This window comes from Vombatus ursinus, unplaced genomic scaffold (genome assembly GCF_900497805.2).
Source record: "Vombatus ursinus unplaced genomic scaffold, bare-nosed wombat genome assembly UNPS02008063.1, whole genome shotgun sequence".
Lineage (NCBI taxonomy): Eukaryota > Metazoa > Chordata > Mammalia > Diprotodontia > Vombatidae > Vombatus > Vombatus ursinus.
The window spans coordinates 1,436-26,782 of NW_020947841.1; the positions used below are offsets into that span (position 1 = coordinate 1,436).

The 25,347-nt window shown below is 41.1% G+C and overlaps 1 protein-coding gene across 1 annotated transcript; it reads right to left on the reverse strand.

Moving 5' to 3' along the window:
* Positions 1-341: 341 nt before the first annotated feature.
* LOC114034123 (serotransferrin-like) lies at positions 342-24,189 on the reverse strand. Its single transcript, XM_027849723.1, has 13 exons — positions 24,023-24,189; positions 19,131-19,294; positions 17,092-17,200; positions 15,621-15,809; positions 14,439-14,583; positions 12,933-12,988; positions 11,825-12,003; positions 7,269-7,437; positions 4,991-5,154; positions 2,907-2,997; positions 2,339-2,392; positions 972-1,124; positions 342-493 (listed from the first exon to the last, which is right to left on the reverse strand). Exons 1-13 carry the CDS (start codon positions 24,063-24,065, stop codon positions 342-344), a joined length of 1,668 nt encoding a protein of 555 aa, XP_027705524.1. The 5' UTR covers positions 24,066-24,189.
* Positions 24,190-25,347: the final 1,158 nt, after the last annotated feature.

A 25,347-nucleotide genomic window follows, 5' to 3' on the forward strand; every position in this document is an offset into this window, starting at 1 on the left:
CACAATCCTGAGCAAGTCACATCACCTTTCTGAGCCTCAATTTCCCCATTTATAAAATGATGAAGTAAAACTAGATGATCTATAAGAGCCCTTTCTGACCTATGATTTTACGGTTCAGCGTTAATCCTGCACCAGTAGCATTTTTTTTTTTTTTGGTGTGTGAGGCAATTGGGGTTAAGTAACTTGCTCAGAGTCAAACAGCTAAGTGAGTATTATGTGTCTGAGACCAGATTTGAACTCAGGTCCTCCTGACTCCAGGGCTGGTGCTCTATTCACTGCACCACCTAGCTGCCGCCACCCCCCTCCCGGTGGTATTCTTAATAGGGCCAGATCTAATACCCTTACCTGAAAGCCCCATTGTAGCCGTAGTAGGTTTCTTTGGTACTAGAAGCACATTTATCCAAAACTGGTGAGTCTGGATTGCCAATACATAAGGCACAGAGACTGGAAGCAGGATCAGCACCAGGAGCACAGGATTCACTGAAATATTTATCTGCATAGAGGAAAGACAGCTGTTTCTACTTGAATCAATATAAGAGCACTTCCCTTTACTTTCCATGTTAAAAAAAACCTCTATTTTAAACTATCTAATAGCCTCAATTAAGTGAAAACATCTGCTCATAAGCCCAGAACCTGAAACAAATCAGAGGTTCAGAGATTGGGTGACAGGCAGGTATGCCCCCATTGCATGGAGAGAAGGTTACCCCACCAGATGGTGATTAAAAAAAAAAAAACTCAAGGCTCATATATAGAAAGTCAATTAATATACTCTCCCACCATCACCCAGGTCCTTTGGGTTCTACTTTTCTTCTTCAAATCTGCCCCTGGTATCTGTTTTAACCTGATTCTATCCGTATAGAAATGTTTAGCACTCCCTGCCCCCCAGGGTAAGGAGGGATTTCACAATGTGACTTTCCCCACTAACCACTAAAGAAAGTTAGACGAATAACTTCCTCAAAGAACCAGCTTACCAAATTCACAGGAATGGGTTTTGTTGTATATTAGGCCCATGGGTATGTTCCAGCCTGCAGTTCTGCCGACCGCTGTGTGGCAGGATTTCTTGCCTTTTAGTGAATCCCAGGTAAGATCAGTTTTTGCTCTAACAACAGCCACAGCATAATAGCCTTGGGGAAAAAAAACCAGTTACAAAAAAGCCAAAGTTAGCATTAAGAGGCATTCCACAAGGTGCCACTTGGTGCCACTACACCAAGCCTACTTCATGCCTCAGGGGAAATAGATATATAAATATCCCCAGAATTATGGAACTGGAGAGTTGGAAGGACCTCAGACATCAGCTACTTCATTTTTCATGAGTAGAAAGGCATCTCCACTATAACATACCCAACAAGTAGGCATCCGGGCTGTACTCAAAAGACTTCCAATGAAAAAGAATCCATTATTCCCTAAGGTAACTTTTTCCATTTAATGGTTTATGTTCAGTCATTTTTCAGTAGTATCTGATTCTTTGTGACCCTATTTGGGATTGTCTTGGTGGAGATACTGGAGTGGTTTGCAGCATTTCCTTCTCCAGCTCATTTTACAGATGAGGAAACTAAGGCAAACAGGGTGAAGTAACTTGCCCAGGGTCATACAGCTAGTGGTCTGAGGTCAGATTTGAACTCAGGAAGATAAGTCTTCCTGACTCCAGCCTGGCACTCTATCTACTGTGCCAGCTAACCCAATAGACATACATACATACATACATACATACACACCCATGTTTATATGTATATATGTAGTTATATGTATGTCTAATATAAAATGCATCTGCATTCAGCTAACTTATGTATTATTTATGTTCTCTCTTGCATATATACATATGCACATATATGCACACATATATATGGAGAGAGAGAGAGAGTGTGTGTGTGTGTAATCAGAAATTTGTCTCCTCCCTACCTCCAAGAGAATCTTCTTTCTCAGAGTTGGAAGACAAGAAAGTCACTTGGCATTTAATCCTGGCTGTTTGAATGCACATGGATTGGTTTTTACCATTTTCAAAGCAAAAACATCTATATGAGCTTGATCCCCTTCTCAGCCTGCTACAGGGCTAATAAGAATGAACCCCAACCAGGGACTGTTCCACATCTTAAAATCTATAGGAACGTATGCAGTCCCCCAGTGACTCTTTGCAACTGACCCTAGGGTTTTGTTTTTTCTTTTTTTTTTCTTAAGAGCAAGAATAAGTGAATTTTTGTTAATTCAAAAAAACTTAATTAAAAAAAAAAACCCGACCTTGGTTTCCTACCATTTCATCTGCTGGGGCTCCTTTGTAGTTTTGCTTTTTATAATAATAGAAATTTTCCTTCCATCCCCGGAATTACCAATTCAGACTCACCCTCAGCAGATTTATTCTCACAATCAGGCCCATAACTCTGTCCATTCTTAGGTGCTGAAAGAATAAAGAAGACAAAGGAGTGAGTCATCTTCCATCTGCATTCACGAAATATCAAGTCTCCTTAAGCAGAAGTGTTTATCCCACTGAAATGTTATCCCCTTAGGAAGAATCTTTAATTCTTCCCAGTTCAGAATAACATGAAAGGTGAAAATGCATCTTCTTTCAGCTAAAGGCCCTTCCATTTGGGTCCCACCCTTAGAATGTGTGGATAACTGAGGCCCATGTTTTCTCTTTCCTCTCTTGCCTTTTGACCATTTCAGGACTTCTTAGCATAGCAAGAAAATGTGATATTTGACCTTAGTCTATACAGCAAGGGGCTAACCCGAGCTGTCTCCATTATCTTGGAGCTGTAAATGTTTAAATGATTATTAGTCATACTGTTTTATCCCTTTGATATTTCTCACCCTTCTTCCACCTAAAAAAAATCCCTAGTGAGAGCTATGTGCAAAATCTTTTGTCCAGAGTCCAGAGAGAGTCAAGCACAAAGAAAAATCTTCCCTTTACTTACCGTAGTTCTCGACCAGGACAGGCACCAGCCCACACTTGCCAGCAACATAGACATATCCTCCATCAGTGCTCATGGCATCAGCTTCCCCTTTCTGTAGGGGCAAAGCAAATCATCACCAAAACATTTGGACTGGTCTCTGCTCCCCAAAGACTACTAGCCCTCCATCAGGACTGCTACAGTACACACTCAGTGACAGGGTTGATTGATTAGGAAGGGGGAAGAAGGGAGGAGATGGATGGGAAGTCCAGGAATTTAGATGGAGTTTGACACCAGAAAATTATCTTGAATATTAATCTCATACAGAAGGCAATTAGGGAGGAAAATAATAGCTCACATTTATATAGCATTTTATGGTTTTTTATGGTTTACAAGGCATTTTCCTGACAATTCTCTGTGCTAGGCAATTTTTAAATTATTATCCCCATCTTATAGATGAGATAACTAAGGACCAGAGAAGTTAACTGATCTCAAAGCTAATAGAGACAGGTCTCAAACCAAGATCATCTGTCTTACTTTCCACCATCTCAGTTTTTCTGGTTGTTTGACACTTCATAAATTTCTTTCACTTACCAAGGATATTAAGCTACCTGCTCTCTCTGAATATCTCACCCAATTCTCCTATGACCACCTGTACTTATGAACTTTGGGATTAAGGAATGCAGCCTTTGGTTACGGAATACTTATCTCCAATATAAATTATAATATTATTAAATTATAATAGCTAACTGGCCAGGGGATGAAATCCATGATAACCTTGGCCTGAAGTCAAGAAGACCTGAGTTCAAGTCTTTCTGATAGCTATGTGACCTACTAATGGTGAATCTGAAGTGGTCATTCCAGAAGTGGAAGGAAATTTTCTGTTGTTATAAGTCACAACCTCTCTCAGCTTCATTTTCCTCATCTGCAAAATGGGGGGAGTGATAATACCTGTGGCATCTATGTCACAGAACTGCTGTGAAGCTCACTTGAGACAACATATGTAAAATGCTTTGCACACTTGAAAGCACTGTATGTAGATGTTAGTTATAATCACTATTAGCTTCATTAGCACCATGCTTTTCCCTAGTTACCACTCCTCTCCCTTGCCCTCTACAAACATCCACAGGGAGATGGAGACAACAATCTTTCACTGATCTGCAGAATTGACCTTGGCTGTCTGCAGGCTCGGATGCCATCCCTACCCCACTTGTGCTGTTCCCCATGTTGAAAGTCACTTCTAAGGCTTCTGGCATCACAGATCTACTGGAAGGGACTTCCAAGATCATCTAATCTAATCCCCTCATTTTATAGAGGAGTAAGAAAGTAGATAGTCTAGGATACAACACAGGAGACCCAGCATATGACCTTTTAAAATATTACTTTTTATAAGCATACATCTTTTATTGCAAGAAAATACCACTCTCCTTGGCATGGTGGAGGTGGTTCTAAGTCAAGTTATACATGTTACATGGAAGGCTCTGACTCTTTGGTGGGCAATAACACATCTTCATAGATAGACAACAAAGAAAGAAAACATACTGTCATTGAGGCAGGGGGTAAAGTTTTCAGACACTACCTGCAGAGTACAAATTCTTTATTTCTGTCCATGGGAGGAGGCTAACAGTGAACTAGGGGTGCTTAAAGAGACTCAGGCTTTCTTATCAAGCAGATTCCCATGAGCACCAAAAGGCATGCATATATTAGTCCGGCTGATGGCTCCACTGAAGCATGAAGAAAGGTACTCAGTTGAGTGACAGTACAGAATGGCTTGTCTAAATAACGGCAGCCACACACTTAGCTCCTGGGAAGTTGGTGTTCAATGTAATTCCCTAACACAGTAACCCAGACTCAGCAGAAATGTTGTTATTATTAATATTCACTATCTTCCTTCTCCGTTAGGAAATTCCTACTTTGAATGACAGGAGTTTAGGGTTAGACGGTGCTTTCAATATCACTTAGGCCAAACTCTTCACGGAGTCCCAGTGAGCCAAGCAGCTTGTTCAGGGTCATACAAGTGGAAAGTAGTAGAGCTATAACTAGAACCCAGATCCTCTAGGCTGAAGAACCCCAAACACTGATGCTGTACCCAAATGAGAGCTACCTACCATTATCTTGACAATGCATTCTTCAGAGTTATCTCCCACTTCACATGCAATGTCTCCATTACTGAACACGCTCCATTTGTCGCATACTTTCTTTTCCTCATTGTTCACTGTGCACCACTTCACCTTTTTGTCTCCTAAGGAATGGAGCTTGTCTAGGGCATGACCTGGGAAGAGAAGTCAGAGTTTGGCCTGCTAATCAATCCTTAAAATGCACTATGAAAATGCTTGAGTTGTGGTCAGTGAAAGATGAAATAACTAAGAAAACAAAGGTTCCATCTTCTGAGCTTATTGATTCATTAAATAATGTATGACAATTGCCCAACTAACCAACACCAGATTCCTCAGCTTAGGCCTGGACCTCAAATACAGGGAGAGACAGACTTTTCTATATTAAAAACCATTATTGCAATAAAGCCAATTCATTAAAAGGAAACAATACATTATGTCATCTAACTTCTAGTTAGACGAAAGAGTAGGGATTTTCCAAGTTGGGAAGGAAAGAGCAAACAGGTATAATTCCTTGAAATCAGAAAAAGAGGTCACCCACTCCCCCCAAGTGTAAACAATCAAAGGAATGTGGAAATAATAACTAATTGATCAGGATAGAGTCAGTTTTCAGATAAGACACATGAGTTGCTTGAGTTTGTAATTGTAAGAAAAATTGTAAGAAAACTCCTTGCATCAGTCTTTGGGTCTGACTGGGTTTCTGGTCTACATGACCTATGTCCTTGGTTAAGGGTCTCTAAGAGGCAAGGAGAGGTGGTCCAGCTTCCCAGTCACACAGGGCTAGGTTCAAACAAAACTATTCTCCCAATTCCCACAATTGAATCAACTTTTCTCACAAGATAGAAGTTGGACTAGACCCATAATTGAATAGGAAGGGAATTGAACTAGATCTAGAATTGAGTCACAAGATGGAGTCATTGTAGTTTACTCAATTCCCACAATTAACCATTTGCTGTCCTCCCCTTAATTCCCTCAATTTCCTTAGAGTTGGGGTTTCTAGCATTAAAAGGAGGTTATCATTCATCCAGTCACCAGAAGAACTCTTTTAATTCTTTTAATACCCAGGAACTCAGGAGATTGTGGATAATTAAAAAACAAAACCAAAATATGCCAGGAGTTTACTTTCTAAATACTTCCTAATTAACTGATTTGACCTGGCCTTTCAAGGACTTCCCTATATGACTTTGGGAGAGTCATTTTCCTTCGATGGCCTCCATTTTCACATCTTTAAAATGAGGAAAACAAATATATGATCTCTAAGGTCCCTTCTATTCTTGAAATTCTTGGATATATGATCAGATTCTCAAATATATGATCTCTCAAATATATGAATATATATTCTTAAATATATATGATCAAGTATATGATTTTTCAAATATATGATATATTCATATGTCGTATGTATTCATACATCACATGTTCATGGCATATGATGTATATTCATATATATACACATGATTTCTAAGGTCCCTTCTTTCCTCAAAATTCTGATATATGATCAGATTCTCAAATATATGATCTCTGGAATAGATGAATATATATTCTCAAACATACATGATCAAGTATATCATCTCTCAAATATATGATATATTCATATATCATATGTATTTATACATCATGTATATTCATCATATATCATATATTCATATATATTATTTCTGTGGTCTCTATCACTGAAATTCTCTGCTATATAATCAGATTCTCAAATATATGATATATATGATCTCTCAAATACATGACTGTATATTCTCAAATATATGACCTCTAATGGGTCCCTTCTATCTCTTGACATTCTCTGATTCTGTACTTCCCTAGTGATATCAGCTTGGAACTATGATGGGTAGGAAGATTTCCTGACCACTTGGACTGAGGATCATAAAAATGATTGGGGAGGGACGTTCTGAAAATTTCTTCTGTGCCAAGTAAAATAGCCCCAGGATATGGTTTTTGAAATGTTTGCCATTGTCCTTCATCCAAAAGAAATCCTTTAAAAGGCTATCAGATTCAGGTGACAAATACTGAGAACCATCTGGTCTTAACAGCTGGCCTGAAGGAGATCGGCCAGCTGTGTAACCCCTCTGAGTCTCTGTTTCTCCATTTTATCAATTGCCCCAGATTATTAGAAATTGCTATGGAATTCTCAAAAGGCCAAATGCCTGGAAGTGTTATGATGTCTTACAATGCCTGCGACTGAGTTAGAATCATGGCCTACCCCATATACTGTCATCAGACTGCTTGGGCCCCCTCAATACAGACCAGAGTCTCTGCTTACCTTTAATGGGCTTAATGGCCTGGATGTATTGGTATCCCAGGTACAGTTCATAGTCCATCTTTGGAGGGACTCTCAAAAGCCTGTTGGCAGTGTTCTTAAAGAGCAGGTCTTTTCCATGTTGGGAAGCAAATAGATTGAATTTGTCTGATTTGCCCTTACCAAAATTTTCCTATTCAAGGAAAAAGAGAACCATGAATGAAAACTGCTAACAAGGGAAGAGGTAACCCAGTGTTTGAGTCCTTTTCTCTCTTTTCTCTCACTTATTGACCTAACCCGCTCCCATGCTTGGATTATCATCACTGTGCCATTGGCTCACCAATCTCTATAACCAGCTCTAATCTCTCTTGAGCTCCAATCTGTTTCTTTCATCACCAACTCTCTATTCGACAGTTTCAAAAGAATTTCAGACTCAAAATAGAACTCGTGGTCTTGTCCCACACACTCATTTCTAGGCTAAATTTCCCTATTTCAGTCCAGGGCTCCATCATCCTTCCAGGTTTACATCTTTGGAGATTTCTTCAGCTCCTCACTTCCTCCACCCCCAACTTTTATAATAACTGCTTAATCTTGTGATCTTCACAGCCTCTCCCATATGTATCCCCTTGTTTCCTCTTCATTTAGACCACCTTATTTCAGGCCCTCATAACATCTCCCCTGTGTTATTGCAAAGCCTCCTAATTGGTCTCCCTGTCACATTTCTCTTTCCCCTCCAAGATATCATTCTCATAGCTGCCAATGTGATATTCCTAAAGCCAAATGTTTACAATGTTACTCCTCCCTACTCAAGAAACTCCAATGACTGTCTATCCCCACTAGGATCAAAATACATACTCTATTACTTAAAGGCCTTCACATGCTGGCCCCCACCTACCTTTCCAGTCTAATTATACATTGATCCTTTTCACCCACTCCACGGTCCAAACTGGTTCTCTTGTTGTTCTTAAGACAGAACACCCCATCTTCCATTGCCATGTCCACTTGCCTAGAATCCATTCTTTCTCCACCCCTACCTCTTAGAATCCCTTGTTTCCTTCCAGATTCAGCTCAAGTGCCACCTTCTACATAAAATCTAAGCCTGACTCTCTCAGCTGCTGCTCACCTTTCCCATATGTTGTTATTGTTCAATTGTTTTCAGTCCTGTTCAATTCTTCATGACCCCACTTGGGCTTTTCTTGGCAAGGGTACTGGAGTGGTTTGTCATTTCCTTCTCTAGCTCATTTTACAGATGAGGAAACTGAGGCAAATGGGGTTAAATGAGTTGCCCGGGGTCATACAGCTTTTAAGTGTCTCAGGCTAGATTTGAACTCAGAAAGATGAGTCTTCCTGACTTTAGGCCCCAGCGCTTTATCCACTGTACCACCTAGCCTGTCTCCCATATGACCTTGTATCTATTTTATGTATGTTTTATGTAAACCTATGTATGTATGTACTTTGTCTGTATGTCCTCAGCACTTAGCATTGTGCCTGGCACAGAGCAGTAGGAAAATGAACAGAAACCATGAGGCAAAAATAACAGGTCAAGAGGGAGAAGGAATTTCTAACTAAACTAAACTAATAACTAACTAAAATCTGTTGTGGAATTAGGATTCAAGACCAAAAAGACCCTAGACCTATTATTTAATTATACTTCTAGAAGATTGTGCAGAGGCCTAATGACAAATTAGATATAGCTATTGGACCACTGGGAAGGGCAAGGGGAACTTTACATTCATCTGGTGAATGAAAATGCTTAAAGGAAGCATGTTTCTTAGAGGAGCTGATGACATCCTGTGATCCATTTATATTTCACCTCTTTTTCTGAATATCTCAGTCATCTCTCCCAACCCCAGGGCTGTTAAGCATCAGTGATTCCATCTTATATGCCTCGTATTCTTGTCTACTTTGTATGTGTCCATTAATCTCTCAGTTCTATCTATCTCCATTTATCTTATCCAAGACTTCCATTTGATTGTTTTCCTTTTAAAGCATATAAGAATGTTTGCCCTAGAGCAGTTGGGTGAGAAGTATTTTCTCAGTTCTTTTTTCTTTGAAAAATGCTCTCCCTTCTGATCATAAACAACTTTGATTATGTTGAGAATCATCGCTCTTGATCAGTTCTTGCAAAACGTTCACAAAGGGAATGTAGCGGCAGCATTGGACTTGGTGTCAGGAAGAACAGAGTTCCAATCTGGCCTCAGAAATGTAGTAGCTGTATGGCCTTGGGCAAGTCATTTAACCTCTGTTCACCTCAGTTTCCTTATCTGTAAAATGAGAATGGTTTCTAAATGGTGCAATTGATACAGTGTTGGGCCTGGAGTTAAGAAGACTCATCTTCTTGAGTTCAAATCTGGCCTCTGACACTTACTAACAAGATTGTTAGTAACTGTTTGCCTCAATTTCCTCATCTGTCAAATGAGCTGGAGAAGGAAATGTATCTCCAGTATTTCTGACAAGAAAACCCCAAATGGGGTCACAAAGAGTCAGACATGATTGAAACAACTGAACAACAACAAATGAGAAGAAGAATAGCTTCGACCTCGGAGGGTCATTGTGAGGACCAAATGAGATAATAACTGTAAAGCATTTTGCAAATCTGAAGGTGTCATATAAAATGCTAGCTATTCTTTTTATCACATGGAGCATCAGTGGTGAATCTGTCTATGGCATATTAACACAGACTGACAGATTCATAAGCTTATGAGATCCTAGCCTAGCCAGTGCATCACCAATGCAGGAAGTGGATTTCCCTCTGTAGAGTACGGATGGCCTATGGGATGGTACAGAGTGTAGCAGACAAAGTCAGAAGACCCAGATTGAGGTCCAGCCTCTGTTAAACCTCTCTGAGCATCAGGTTTAAAACGGAGACGGGGCAGCTAGGTGGCACAGTGAATAGAGCATTGGCCCTGGAGTCAGGAGGACCTGGGTTCAAATCCAGCCTCGGACACTTGACACTTACTAGCTGTGTGACTCTGGACAAGTCACTTAACCCCAATTGCCTTGCCAAAAAAGGAAAAAAAGTGGAGACAGTAACATCTACCCAGACCACCTTGCAGGGTTATTAATGAGAATCAGAGAAACAACAATAGCCAATACTCAGATACCCCTTTGCAAGGCACAAAAGCAATTTCCACAGAATTTCTCTTGTGATCCTCAAAACCTCCCTGTAGGGTGTAGAGAATGCTAATGTTATGCCCATTTTACAGACAAAGAAATTGAGGCTCATAAAGTTTCAGCAACTTGACTAAAGTCACCCTGCCAGTTAGTGACAGAGATGGGAAATGACTTCCGAATCTAAGTTGAGTTAATTTTCCCATCACATTGTACTTTCTTAAGGAATAAGGAGATAATGGACATAAGCATGTTTTGTAAACTGTAATGTGCTGTGCTGGGTCATGTGTTTATAGTATCAAAGATCTAATGTGCTGAGAGGGACCTCAGGGCCAACAGGTCCAATACTCCCAATTTACAGATAGGAAAATCGAGGACTAAAGAGATGAAATGCCCATGGGTGAGTGGGAAGACAGAATTTGAACACAGCCCCTCTAAGCCCAGAACTGATGCTCTTTGCACATACTACAGTATCATGATGCTTATTTCTCTGACAGACTTTGGTGGAAGGAACAAAATCACCAGAATTTAAAAGGATTTAAAGAGGAACAGCAAATAGGAACACAATGAAAACTTAGCAGAAGGAAAAGATGATCAATAGTCATATGAAAAAATGCTCTACATCAATAATAATCAGAGAGATGAAAATTTAAACAACTCTGAGGTATCACCTCACACTGATCAGATTGTCTAAGATGATAAAAGCAAAATGACAAATGCTGAAGGGGCTGTGGGAAAACAGGCACACTAAGCTGTGAACTAGTTCAGTCATTCTAGAAAGCAATTTGGAACAGTCCAGAACTATGCACATTAAACTCTGCATTCCCTTTCACCCAGCAATGCCATTACTAAGTCTATACCCCAAAGAGGTCAAAGAAAAAGGGCCCACATGTACACAAATATTTATAGCACCTCTCTTTGTTGTGGCAAAGAATTGGACGCTGAGGGGGTGCCCATCAACTGGGGAATGGCCAGACATGTCATGGCATATGAATGTGATGGAATACTATTGTGCTTTAAAAAATGTAGGAAGGGGATGGTTTCAGAAAAACCTGGGAAGATTTGTATGAACTGATGTAAAGAGAAGAGAGCAGAAGCAGGAGAACTTTCTACACAGTAACAGCAATATGATAAAGATAATCAACTGGGAAAGACTTAGTAAATCTGATCAATGCAATGACCCACCACAGTTCCAAAGGACTCATGATGAAAAATGCTATCTACCTCCAAATAGAGAGCTGATAGACTCAGAGTGCAGATTGAAGCATGTTTTTCCCTCTTCCTTTCTCTTTCTGTTTTTGCATGGCTAATGCAGAAATGAGTTTTGCATGACTTCATATTTGTAATGAGTTTTATATTTCTTGCTATCTCAATGGGTAAGGGAGGGGATGGGCAGAGGGACAAAATTTAGAACTGAAAATAAAATAAAATTGAATTTTAAAAAAAAGAGGAAAGAAGATGACCAATACCTGTGCAGTGGAAAGGAGATTCCAGATCAGATCCTCCTTGCCATTCACACTTCGGGCCACAACAGCATGAGCAGGGATCTTGGCCAGGTTGCAGTCCCTGTACTGATCCACAGGCTTCCTTGTGTTATCAGGACACAACAGTTCATAATTATTTTTGTCAGCCTCAGTTTGAAGGTTCTCTGCAAGAAGAAGCAAAAGCCCTAAATGAGTAGGGCTCCAAGGATGAATGTATGCCCCAGGAACTCTAAGTTTTCTTGAATCAGTGTCTCAGCATCTCCTCTTGGAAGGTTGAACCTGGCAAGACTAGCGAGGCCAGATCTACTACAGAAGAATTTAAACCAGAATAAGCATTTATTAAGCTTCTACTGTGTACAATGCACTATGATGGGCATTAAATGAGATACATATTTTGAATAAAAGCAAAAGATCAAGGGGAAGAAGAAATCTCAGACTAAAATCTATAGTGGAATCAGAATTTTAGGCCTAAGAGATGCTACACTGACTATTTTGTCATGCTTCTAGAATCTTGGCAAGTTACAAAGGCCTAAGAGCAAGATATTGTCTTCCTGAAGGACCAGGCTTTCCCAGGAGAAATCTTGCATGTACTATTTGGCTCTAATCAATTATCCATTAACATTTTACCTTTTTCTCAGAACATCCCAACAATCTTCCTCACCACCCACCTCCCACCCTCCACCTTCCTTGCCTGTTGAGTCTCAGTTATTCCACCTTTCATGTCTCATATTTTTGTCTATTTTGTATGGTCCTCATTTTGAAGGACATTGCAGTCTAGCAGGGTAACTGGGCACCAAGGTGGGCAACTTTAATCTACAAGTACTAGGGTGTAGGTAAGGATGTAGATGGAAAGGTTAATAATTATTGAAAAAGAGACTCAGAAGAGCCCAGTGCAGAGAATTTCACCTATCTTCCAACAGATGGTAAATGGCATACCCATAAGACCATTATGAACTAACTTTTTAAAATTTTCTTCAGAAGAGGGTTCTAAGAAAGAACACAAGAATAGGAAATAGAAAGAACAAGACTGAGGTTAGGCTATGAACAATGCTTGGGGTAGTGGGGAGCTGGGCTTCTCTACCCTGGTACTTACCCAGCACAGTTGTGTGCTTGACAAAACTCACATCACCAGTACCATCCTTCAGGCATCTAGGGAAAAGGGAAATCAAGAGAATCATTAATAGCTTATCCTATGCTTTCCTACAGTCCTCACAGACATAAAAGCATATGGAGGATTTCCAGAGCAAGACAACATCTGGTCCACCTGAGGTTCATAAGGTCACACAGGTAGGAAAGTTTAGAGACAAGATTCATAGGTCCCTGAGCCTTTCTAGCCCATGTGACCCAATTCAGCACTTAATGATACAAATGAATCCTATTGACACATGAAGCTTAACTGCAGTTAAGGGGAAGGTCCCACTTACTTGTAAATCTAGAACTGGAAAGAACTTTAAAATGATTGACTCTAACCTCCTATCTGAAGATGAAGGGCCTGAGGTCTGAACTGACTTGTGAGAAGTGACTTGCCTCAGGTCTCATAAGTAGTAAAAGCGAGAGAGTCAGGATTCAGACTGGAGTCTTCTGACTCCAAATCCAGTTCTCTTCCCACTGGGCCAAGGAGACTTCTCGTATCCTGCCATGATTGGTTGGCTATTGTTTTAAAGGTATCGGCCTAGTCTTCCAATGTGACACCATAGTGCACAGAATAGTGGGCCTGGAGTCAGGAAAACTCTTCCTGATTTCAAATCTGGCCTCAGACACTTACCAGCTGTTTGACCCTGGGCAAGTCACTTCACCCTGTTAGGGGTGAAGTTTCCTTATCTGTAAAATGAGCTGGAAAAGGAAATGGCAAATGACTGCAGTATCTCTGCCAAGTAAAGCCCAAATGGGGTCACGAGGCACATACTAAAATGACTAAACAACTAATCTTCCCATCCCAATCCAATATTCCTTCTGTGAGCTTCTTGAAGGCAGATTCTACCTCTGTTACTTCTATATCCTCAGTCCCTAACCCAATGCTGGGCATTCAGCATGTAACTAATGTCCAGGGGTGTATTAACTACAGAGGGGGTTCAGATACTGACCCAAGAAGGCCAGCTCAAATTGGCCCATAGGGAAAAGAAAGTCTTTTTTCAATAGGCTAGACTGTGAGCCAGAGGGTGGGGGACTTCTTTTCGTAAGTAGTCTGCCCTTCTGTAATGACCCAGGGACTATGTTGGCTGGACTGCTGAATACTAGAGAACTTTCTTAGTCAGGCTCTTTGTCTTCCTTCAGTTCAGGCCTAGACTAGGCCCAAGAAACTGAAAGAACCAGTAACAATAATAGTAATAATCATAATCATAATCATAGTCCCTCTGCAAAGTGCTTTACATAAATTAACCTCATTTGAACAAAAGTAGAGGTGACTGTAGAAGGAGGGACTGAAGCATAGGGTACTTGCTGTCCTGCCCAACCTCTTTGGGAATCCAGGGGTCAGGATGGTTGAAGCTAAGGAGTGGCTGTTGATGGACCCCAAGAAAATCATAGGGGTTGGGGAGAATGTTCACAGACCTACTGATGCTTAAAGTTTCATTGGAGTTATGGGGAGAATTCAACTTACTGGAAGGCTCCTGAGTAACCAAAATAAGGTTCTCTGTCTGAGCAGGCACACTTGTCGCCACCTTTTCCAGCACACAAAGAACACAATTTAGGATTCTTCCCCGAAGCACAAGGAACACAGCTGCCGGAGAAGAACCTGGCCACAGCTACGGAGAAAAAGAAACAGCAGGCTGAGCAGTGTGAGGGGCATGTAGGGGGACACATAGAAACAAGGCGCTAGTCCAAAGAGTGTTTTCCAGGCCAGCTCTCCTCCCAAAAGACATATCAATAGTGATCTGCATGAACAGAATGATCTCAACCACTTGCTTTTCACTTTGGATGAATTAGTCCACAAGAAGGTATTCTTTCCACAGTGCCACCTAGCTGTCCCTCAAAGCACAATTTTCAATCACAGAAAAAAAGCTACATCATGCCCAGACATTTACTCATTTCTATTTGTCTATTTGTCTATTTCTATTTTGTCTATTTTGTCTATTGTCTATCATGTCTATTTTCTGCAAATCTTACATAAAATTTATATGCATCCAAATTTTGCACACTAAATAAAATAAAGATCGCTGATGATCGATGACAACATAAATAATGTTTTCTACTGTTGCCACTGTTAAATGATCATCTTTGTTGTTATTGTTTGCTTCAGTGTGCCAGTTTCTAATGTGCACAGTGAATATATGTGTGTAATGAACACAGAACGTGGGAAAGTGGATCTAAAACTGGCCTCTGATATTTTACATGATTGCATATGAATAAACTGTATCAGATTACTTACTGTCTCAAAGAGGGGGAAAGGAAGGGAGGAATAGAATTTGGAAATCAAAGCTTTTTAAAAAATGTTTAAAAATTATTTTAACATATAATTGGGGGAGGGGAATAAAATATTATTTTTTTAAAAGAAAGAGAAAGAAAATTGGCCCAGAAAGACCCAGGTCTTGCCATGTACAGTCAAGTCCCCTTAAATTCTCAATGCTCCAGGCACCTTGAGCCTGAGCTGATAAGCTACAGTTTCCTCTGCATTCAGTAGAAAAATTTCCCCTCTGAGAATTCTTTTTGTGGCTGAAATCACAGATCTGGTGGAGAGCAGGGGGGAAAGGAAGGGAAGGGGGAAAGGGGGGGGGAGAACTAATAATAATACTGCAGCTAGAAGCCACTACATGCAGAGTACTCACTGTACTTGCCAGCTTACCTTCCTCTATTGGTTCTGGTGGTCCTTCCCAATTCAACAAGCCAAGTGTAAACAATGTCCCCACAGGCATGACCCACCCAGCTGACCTGGCCAGGCCAGTGTGGCAGGATTTCTTGCCTTTGAGGTCCTTGATTTGGAAATCAGTTCCTTTCTTCACAACAGCTACAGCAAAGTACTGAGACAGAGGAGCTACAAGATGGAAGAAACAGGAAGGTTCTCAGCTAGGAGCCAAAGACACTATTCTGCTGATTTCCTAAGGGGTGGGGAGATCCCAGGAAATCTCTGATCTTGGACTTGGATCTGGTGATGAGTAGAAGGAAGAATTTGAAAACTCTTATAAAACTTTACATGTGTGTGTGTGTATATATATATATATATATATATATATATATATACACACACACACACATATGTGTCCTCTCACCTATATACATACATGTACATATATACATATGTAGTATATAAACATATATAAAAGTCTTATAAAACACAAAATAATGAAGGCAAAATGAGTAGAACCAAGAGAACATTGTACATAGTAACAGCAACATTGTTTTAAGAAAGACTTTGAGCAAATAAATTATTTTGACTATTATAAATACCTAAATTAACCATAAGACATATGGAGAAAGATGCTATCTGCATCTAGAGAAAGAACTGATAAATAGAAGCATGTTAGAAAAATTTTACATATATATATACGTAAAATACATATATATACACCTATTTGTGCCTAATGGTGGCCATCTTGTGGGGGGACAGAAGAAAAAATAGAAATTTACATGAAAACTTTGTTGTATAAATAAAAGGAATTGCAAGTTATATGTAATAGATTTGTAGTTTCATATGCAATCATCTTTTTATTATACTATGTTATAGAAATGTTTGTTTTATTCCATAAACTAAAAATAAAAGAAATTTTTTAAAAGAGAAAAAATTCTTCCTTGACTGGTATAAGAGAAAATAATCAAAGCTCCCCTTTCAAATCATTAAATGCTGGGAATTTTTCCAGTGGTCCCATTCAGGCAAATGAGTGGCTAGGAAAAGGCCCCAGTTCACATTTGCCATCTCTACAATCTCCTCTCAGGTAATTTCCCAGCTAAAATCCCTATATTGTTTTGGTGACCAGAATGCTGTCCGTTACTGACATTTTTTCCTTTCTCCTCCTTACACCACGGGTTTGAATTCTTCAGAGTCAGAAGCACATAAAGAAAATAAGTTTAGGGGGCAGAAATGTATGAGGGAGAGGGGGAGTTGTTTATATAAGGGCCTCTGTTATAATAAGGGAATTTCTGGGAGTTTTGTCCCACAGCCGAAGCCCAATCTCTCACTCCCATCAATGGCGTCTCTTGAGAATAACACAAATGTCAGTTTCTGGACTTTCAGGGTTGGGTCCTTTCAGCATCCCAAGAGTTGTCAAATCCTTTGTGCTGGCTTGGGAGCCAACATGTGCAGGTCAAGGAGAACTCACCTGTTTCAGTACCATAGTCTTCAGCAACGATGGGTTTCAGATTGTAGGGTACCAGACCTGCTTCGTAGATCAAACCACCATCAACAGTCACAGCATCAGCTTCATTTTCCTGAAAGGGATGAGTGTAAACAGCACTGAAGTCCCTCACCTCTCAATAAGAACAGTATGAACACATGTAAGGGATAGTTTTGGCAGGAAATCATAGAAAAATTATGACTAGAAAAACCTTCACAAAGCTACATTGTCTTTTACCTGCCATGGAGACAACTGATGGCTCAGTGGATAAAGTCCTGGGCCTGGAGTCAGAAAGAGTTCAAATCTGGCTTTAGATACTTACTAGCTGTGTGACCCCAGGGCAAAAGACCTGTCTGCCTCAGTTTACTCAACTATAAAATAGGAATAATAACAACCCCTACTTTTCAGGGTTGTTTCGAGGATCAAAAGTGCTTAACACAGCAGGGATTTAATAAATTCTTAGTTCCTTCCTACCTTCCTTAGAACATAATAGTAGATATACATGCCAAAAATTCTCTTTCCCATTAAATGAAAAAAAAATCCCTCTCATTCTCCCTCCCTGCCTGTAATTGCCCTGCCTTTCATTCAAACAGTATTTACCAAGCCTTTCCTAATGAAAAATGGCCATAGAAAATATTAATTTTATTTGGTCTTTACCCTCAAGAAGGCTACAGAAAACAAGCTGGATATGGAATCAGAAGTCAAAATTTATGTTCAAATCCTGGCTCTTCCACTTACTGTGGGACCTTAGGCAAGGCACTTGACCTCTCTGGACCTCAGTTTCCTCATCTGTAAAATGAGGGGGGTGGATTAGTAACCTTTAAGGTTCCTCCTTGCTCTAAATCTATAAGCTATGAAAACTGATATGGAAAGTGAGTAGGAGTGGGGCAGACTCCCTTTCATTTGTTTGTCCGTTGAATAATTAATTATTCACCAGCTACACACTGAAGTCAAAGCGCCTAGGTTCAAATCCCAGCTCTGCTAGGAGCTATCTGGATGACCTTGGGCAATCTTGCTTAATCTCTCTAGGGTTTTCTCATCTGGAAAAAAAAAAAAAGGAAGGGGGAGCTAAACTAGGGTGACCTCAGAGGCCCCCTTCAGATCCAAATCTATGATTCTATGATCTTTTCCTATTTGTACTTGAATTCTACATTCACCTAGGTTCTCCTCCACTCCTAGAAGATTGTCTTGAGGAATGACTGTGGCAAGAAAGGAAGAAAGAAAGAAAGAAAGAGAGAGAGAGAGAGAGAGAGAGAGAGAGAGAGAGAGAAGGAAGGAAGGAAGGAAAGAAGGAAGGAAAGGAAGAGATAAATAAATGAATGAATGGTCACCTGGTAACTGAGTTTCAGGTAACGAGCATCACTGCACTGATCTGGGCTGTCTCAGCAGGCAGGCAGCCAGTCATTGGGCCCTCACTCAGCTAAAGCCCTTCCAGCTTGGCAGGCCTTGTCAAAGCTTACCCTTTGCTGACATAGCCTTAAAAAAGCCAGGGTCTCTTCCATTTCTGGATTTTATTTTTCTTTCCTCCTCTATTTTCCAGACAGCTGCTTTCTCAGCGTTGCAAGAAATTCTGTCTCCCTTCCAGGCTACCTTTGGGGAAAGCACTTTTCCAGAATTACTGAGCACTAAGAATTTCTTTGGGGCAGCTAGGTGGCGCCATAACGCACAGAGTACTAGGCCTGCAATCAGGAAGATTCATTGTCCTGAGTTCAAATGTGACCTCATACATTTACTAGCTATGTGACCCTGGGCAAGTCACTTCACTGTTTGCCTCAGTTTCCTTATATATCAAATGATCTGGAGAAGGAAATAGCAAACCGCTCCAGTAGTTTCTACCAAGAAAACCCCAAACGGGCTCATGAAAAGTCAGACACAACTGCAACAACTGAAGGGAGGTACCAGTGTAATGAAACAAACTAAGAGAATTGAGGGAGAGCAGAGAGAACATTCCTCCACTGTCCCTCAGGCAGACAATCACACACCCTCCACCATACCACTACCACTAAGGAGGGCTTGTGACCTACCGAGATCGCCTTAACACAATCTATGTGGGAAGTTTTCTTTATACAGGCCAGACCGGGATGGTTGATAGACTTCAAGGCCTCTTTGAATTCATTGCATTTCTTCAGCTCGTTTTCCGATATGACACACCATCTTACTTGCTGTTCTGTAGAAGCCAGGCACAGCCCTAAAGGAGAAAAGTCAGAGGGGAATGAGTTCATGGCCACACTCACCTCAGTCAACCAGAGACAGAGGAGGTGCCCCTGTCCCGGGTCCTGATCTTCTTGCTGCGGTCATCTTCCAGGAAGGAGAACAGAGAAACAAGACCCAGTGCCTGCATGCAGGATGGGAAGTTGTCCCCACCAATTAGAAACCGAGGCAAGCAACACATCCCGGTCTAGTCATCCGCTCTCAATTATCCAGGGCACAAGCTCTCATTCCCAAGATGCCTCCCCTTTCCTTCCCACCACCTCGGAAGCTGGTAGGGAAGGACCCAAGGGATGGAAAGAAAAAGATAATTCCCCTTCCCTCACTGTTATTTTATTCCTCATCAGTGGCCCCTTTTTGGGGGGGGTGAGGGTTGTGTTTTGTTAGTGCTGATGCTGTTACTATTTTTCACAAAGTCTTTCAGCATGATGCATAACATAGGATTACAAAGGAAACCAACTGTATTGAATACAGGTAAAGAAAAGAAAAATTTGCAAACCCCAGATTAAGAAGCCTTGATTTAGGGGCAGCTAGGTGGCTCAGCAGATACAGCACTCACCCTGGAGTCAGGAAGACCTGAGTCCAAATTCAGCCCAGACACTTACTAGCTGTGTGACCTTAGGCAAATCACTTAACCCTGATTGCCTTTTAAAAAAAAAAAAACCTGACTTATAGAGAGGTTCGAATCAGCTTTATTGATGTGTTAAGTCAGCACTTCCAAGATCCATGGTTTCCTAGGAAGTAATCCTTTCTTCATTTTCTTTTTTTTTTTTGGAGGCAACTGGGTTTAAGTGACTTGCCCAGGGTCACACAGCTACCTTACTTTATTTTCAAAATCCTTTTTATATCTCCCTATCCTTCTAGCCTCTCCACACTTAGCTGGCCTGCAGTTTAGGTTTTACTAATGGTTTAGTAAAAAGAACACTTGATTTGGAGCTGGAAGAGCTGGGTTCAAATCCTACCTCTGCTACTTATGATCTATGTGCCTCTGGGCAAGTCATTTAACTTTTCCTAAGTTCCATGTCTGTAAAATAAGGGAGTTGAACTAGATGCTTCTAACACTCAAACCAGTGTCAGTTATTCTTAGTATGATCCAAGGTCCCTTCCACCTCTAAAATCATAACTTTGTGGTCCTAGGACAGCATGGAAACCATACTTGAAGCCTTCCCAGCTTAGTAGGACCTGCCAGGTTTTGAACTGGCTCACCAAGTTAGGGTCACCTTCTTGGCAAGATGAAGCATCAGAGGAGGACTTTAGTGGATGGAATAGCCTCTGCATTATAGCCACTGAGGGCAGCTGAATGCAAAGTGGATAGAGCACCAAGCCTGGAGTCTAAGAAGACCTGAGCTCAAATCCGCCCTCAGACACATAACTAGCTGTGTGACCCTGGGCAAGTCACTTCACCCTGTTTCCCTCAGCTCTTCATCTATAAAATGAACTAGAGAAGGAAATAGCAAACCACTCCAGTATCTTTGGCAGGAAAACCCAAATGGGGTCACAAAGAGTTGGACACAACTAAACAACAAGGGAACACCAGCACAGCAGCTTGCAGGAAATATATTCAAAGTATATTTTACAAATATGCAGAAAACCAAAACACAAAGTCTGGGAATTCGTTAGATATGGATTGAAATATCCCATGAAACATCCCAAGATATCTTTGCCCAGGGGCAGCTAGGTGGCACATTGGATAGAGCACCGGCCCTGAAGTCAGGAGGACCTGAGTTCATATTTGACCTCAGACCAAGCACTTGATTCTTACTATGTGACCCTGGGCAAGTCACTTAACCCCAATTGCCTTTAAAAAAAAAAAAGATATCTTTGCCCTCATGAGAAGTGTCCTCACACAGTTCTTCCCAGAATGAATGGGGTTTTGCAGCTGAAGTGTCTTCATCTGCAAAATGCGAGAGGTTGGACCAGATCTCTAAGGTGTTTTAGAGGATCTGAAGGGTCTGTACCATTCAAACTCCTTTGCTGAGCATTTAAATTCCTTCATAGTCTAGCTCTCCCTCACCTTTCCAGACTTATTAAGCATTACTTCCCTTCAAGCACTCTGCCTTTCAGCCAATCTTGCCTTCTTGCCATTCTTATATATAATGTTCCTTCTCCTGCATCTGCACAGGCTGTCCTTCCTGCCTGGAATGTCCCTCCTCCTCCCCTTTGTCTCTTAAAATCTCTTGTTCACCTCAAAACTAGGCTCAACTGTCATGTTCTACATTAGGCATTTCCTTATCTCCCCCAAAACCTAACCTAATATGTCATGTGTTCCACATAGATTTAGACCTGGGAGAGACTTTGAATGCAATTAACTCCAACAGCTTCATTTTATAGGGAGGGAAACTGAGGCCCAGAGAAATGAAGTAACCGTCCTCCCTCCCCCAGGATCACACAGAAAGCAAGTGCCAGAGCCAGGAGGAACCCAAGTCCTTTGATTTTTATTCCAAAAGTCTTTCCTCTATGTCATAGTCAGTCCTTCAATGCTAGAATTTAGAACTTAGTTATCTAGAATTATTAGTTAAAATCAGAAGCTATTTTGCTGGCTGGAGTAAGCCCCTCTCCTGCTTTGTCCTCCTTCTCTCTACAAGAGCCCCTGGCTTCCTTGGAAGCACCAGAGGGGATCTGCTGGGATCTCAGTTTCATCCCTCCATGGGGCAGCTCTGCCCCATTCTTCCCATTCAACTAAGGCTTTTTCCTATTTAAAGGATTTGCTAAGAGGCAGTGCGACTTCGTTGTTGTTTGTCTTTCCTTCTCCAAGAGGACCGTGATTTAGAGAGCTGGCCTCAGAAAACTAGACCTGGTTCAATTGCTGAGCTTTTCCCCTCCTCCCAGATGGTTCTATCCTCCCCTCTGAGAGTTGACCGGTCTGTACTCTATACCTGTCTTGTATTTGCTATATCATATTTGGAACTAAAGGGAAAGCAATGCAGGGGAAAGAGGAATATTTTTGGATCCTGTAAGCAGGAAACAAAAGGAGCAAAGAGTTATTTAGAAAACTCACTATCCCAATAACTTTCCAAACAAAATCAATCACTCAACAAGCACTTATTAAGTGCTTACTGTGTACCAGTCATTGTCTAAATCAGCCATGGAGATTTAAAAAAGGCAACAATATTTCCCACTCTCAAGGAGTCCTCCATGGCAACCACTCACTTACTCCCATTAGCGTGTTGTCTCTCTGTTATAATGTAAGCTCCTTGATGGCAGGAGCTCACTAAGCTCTTGTGTTTCTATCCCCAATGCCTGGCATACAGTTGGCACTTAGTAAATGCTTGTGGAGTGATTGATATAAAATTTCATTAATAGGACATTAACAAGGGAAGAAGACACTAGTGTCCATCAGAAAGAATTTGGAGAAGCAAACTGAGAGGGGAGCTCCTAGGGCTTTATTATGAAAAATGGTAAAGTGCCATCACCCCTTTATTGCTCCTAAACACCTGCTTTCAGCCCTCTAGGGAGGCCTTGTAACAAGAAGCCAAGCATCTCTTTTCATCTGGTCTATACTACTGACCAGCCTGGTGACTGTAGGCAGAACCCTTAGCTTTCCTCCATCTCAGCCTCTCCCTCTGTGACTCAGTTTCCTCACAGCTACAAAATGAAGGGATCTGACTAGATCTATGGCTCTTAATCAGAGGCCAGGGAAGTTTTTTTTTTAATGTCTGGATGACTCTCTTTTGACATAATCAGCTTCCTTGGTCATCAAATATATTTTATTTTATGCACTTAAAAATTATTCTCAGAAAGGATCCATAGGTTTCACCAGACTGCCAAAGGGGTCCCCATCACAAAAAAAGGTTAAGAAGTCCTGTACTAGATGGTCTCTAAGATACCTTCTAGATCTAAAGTTATGATCTCAGATCTAAAGTTTTTATCTCAGGATCTGCATTTGGGGATGAGAGTTCTACATCCTCCTAAAGCAGGTTATATCTATTATTGACTGCTGCAGCGTTGATCAGGAAAACTCACATAAGCTCTGTATTTCTATCAGGTCCTCCTTTTATAAAATAACTTTGTGAAGTATGTCTCCCACCCCCTTCAAATAATCTGTGTGATCCTAGGCAAATTATTTAACCTCTCTGGGCCTCAGTTTCTTTATCTGTAAGATGAGAGGGTTTTGATGACCTCATAGGTCAATTGCAACTTTCTAAATGTTCAAGTGGCTCAGTGTTAAGAGTAAGGAAAACCTGAGTTGAAATTCTATCTCAGACCTTATTAGATGTATGTCTATTAGTAAGCCCCTTACCCTTCTCTGGGCCTCAATTTCCTCATCTATAAGATGGAGATCATAATAGCATCTATCTCACAGGGTTGCTCTGAGGATCAAACCTTAAAGTGCTATATAAATGCTGGCTTAATTATTATTATTTTTTAAATTATCATTATTGTTATTATATCTACAAGGGTAGCAGATCAAGAACTCAAGACTGCACTCACGGATAGTTTAACCCCAGGACTGATCTCTCTTCCATGCCAGGTGTGGATCTGTCTCATTCACATTTTATTTTGTGAAGACAGAGATGGGAATCCAATTCCTGACACCCTCCAGTGTGCTAGTGGCCTCAGAGAAAGCTCCCACTAGGAGATATGCAGAAGGCTACCATGGACCCTGGTCTTACTCACAAAGAATGGGCAGGGAAGACTACCCCCACCTCACCCCAAAAATGAACCTGGCATTCCCCCTCTAAATCAATAGCCATCAGTGGTCACTTACCTATTATCCCGAAGGATAATAAGGCGGAGAAAGTGAGTTTCATTTCTTTGTTGGTTCTGGGCCTGGTAGCAAGGGGGTGGTGGGGCTTCTATCACAGAATAACCCCCTGGATTCTGTGATGGCTTCTTAGCTGTTCTCCTGGTCCTTTTATAGAGAAACAGGAGCTGTGTTAGCAGAATCAGTGACCTAACAATGTTTGTCCTTCCTTGTTGCCCAATAGCCACTCAGCCACCTTCTTCTCCCTCTTCCCTTTTCTCTCCCCCGGCCCCCTCCCCCTCTCCCCTCCCCTCCTCCCTCCTCCATTCCCTCCCCCTGCCTTCCTCTGATCATCGCATTTTCAGGAAGGCCTGAGCTCTGTTACAGCACTGCAGGGCAGTAGCCAGGGGAAGGAATGCTGATTAATGGGGATGGGGTTGGAGGAGAAGGAATAAGGAAAAGTAGCAGATGTTTTGTGAGGACCTCTTGTGGTTAAGCACCTCAGGGGGACATACACTATGGTTGCTGGAGAGAAATCCACACTGGAGGTCAGCTTGGCCAGAATCAAAGTGGGAAAGGCCCTTTCCTGCTGCAACAACCCCTTTTTAAGGAGAATAGGTGAGAAGCAGCTTGTGTGTGTCACTGATTAAACCCCAAACTTGGGATCTTGTCTCCTTCACTACTGCTTTTATCTTGAAAGTCAATTGGTTCAATGCCTTCATTTTATAAATGAGGAAACTTAGGCCCATGTAGACTTGCCCTAAAATGTTGTTTTTTTACAAGGAATCAGACAAACTGCCAATAAGGGGTATTGCCCAATAGAGGTCCTTCAGAGACCTGCTTTAATGCACTATAATAGGCATTTAAAGAGAGATATCAATGATCTCAAAGTAAAAAGGGTTTTCTACAGTGTTTTGAATCTGCTTAAGAACAGTACATCCCCTTATGTTAATACTCCCCTCTGATCTTGTTTATATAAACTTGCCATCTGGTGCTGAACAGACATAAAGCGATCCAGCCCTAGTTGAGACTCTGAGAGATCCTGAAGTGATCAGAGCCAGAATCAGTAAAGTGTAGCTGTATTGTCAGAAAATCTCCTGCAGTAGCCCACTTTTCCTGTGGGCCAAAGGATCCTCATCTGATCCCATCCTGAAGATGTGTACAGAAAACAATCTAATGGAACCAAAAAGGCTAGAAGAGAGGCTTAGCAATGATGGAAATTTTCATGCCTAGCACACTGTCAGCTCCATATTCATACAATATTGCTGTTACTGTGTACTATGTTCTCCTGGTTCTGCTCATTTCACTTTGCATCAGTTCATGATGAAAAACCTTTCCAGGTTTTTCAG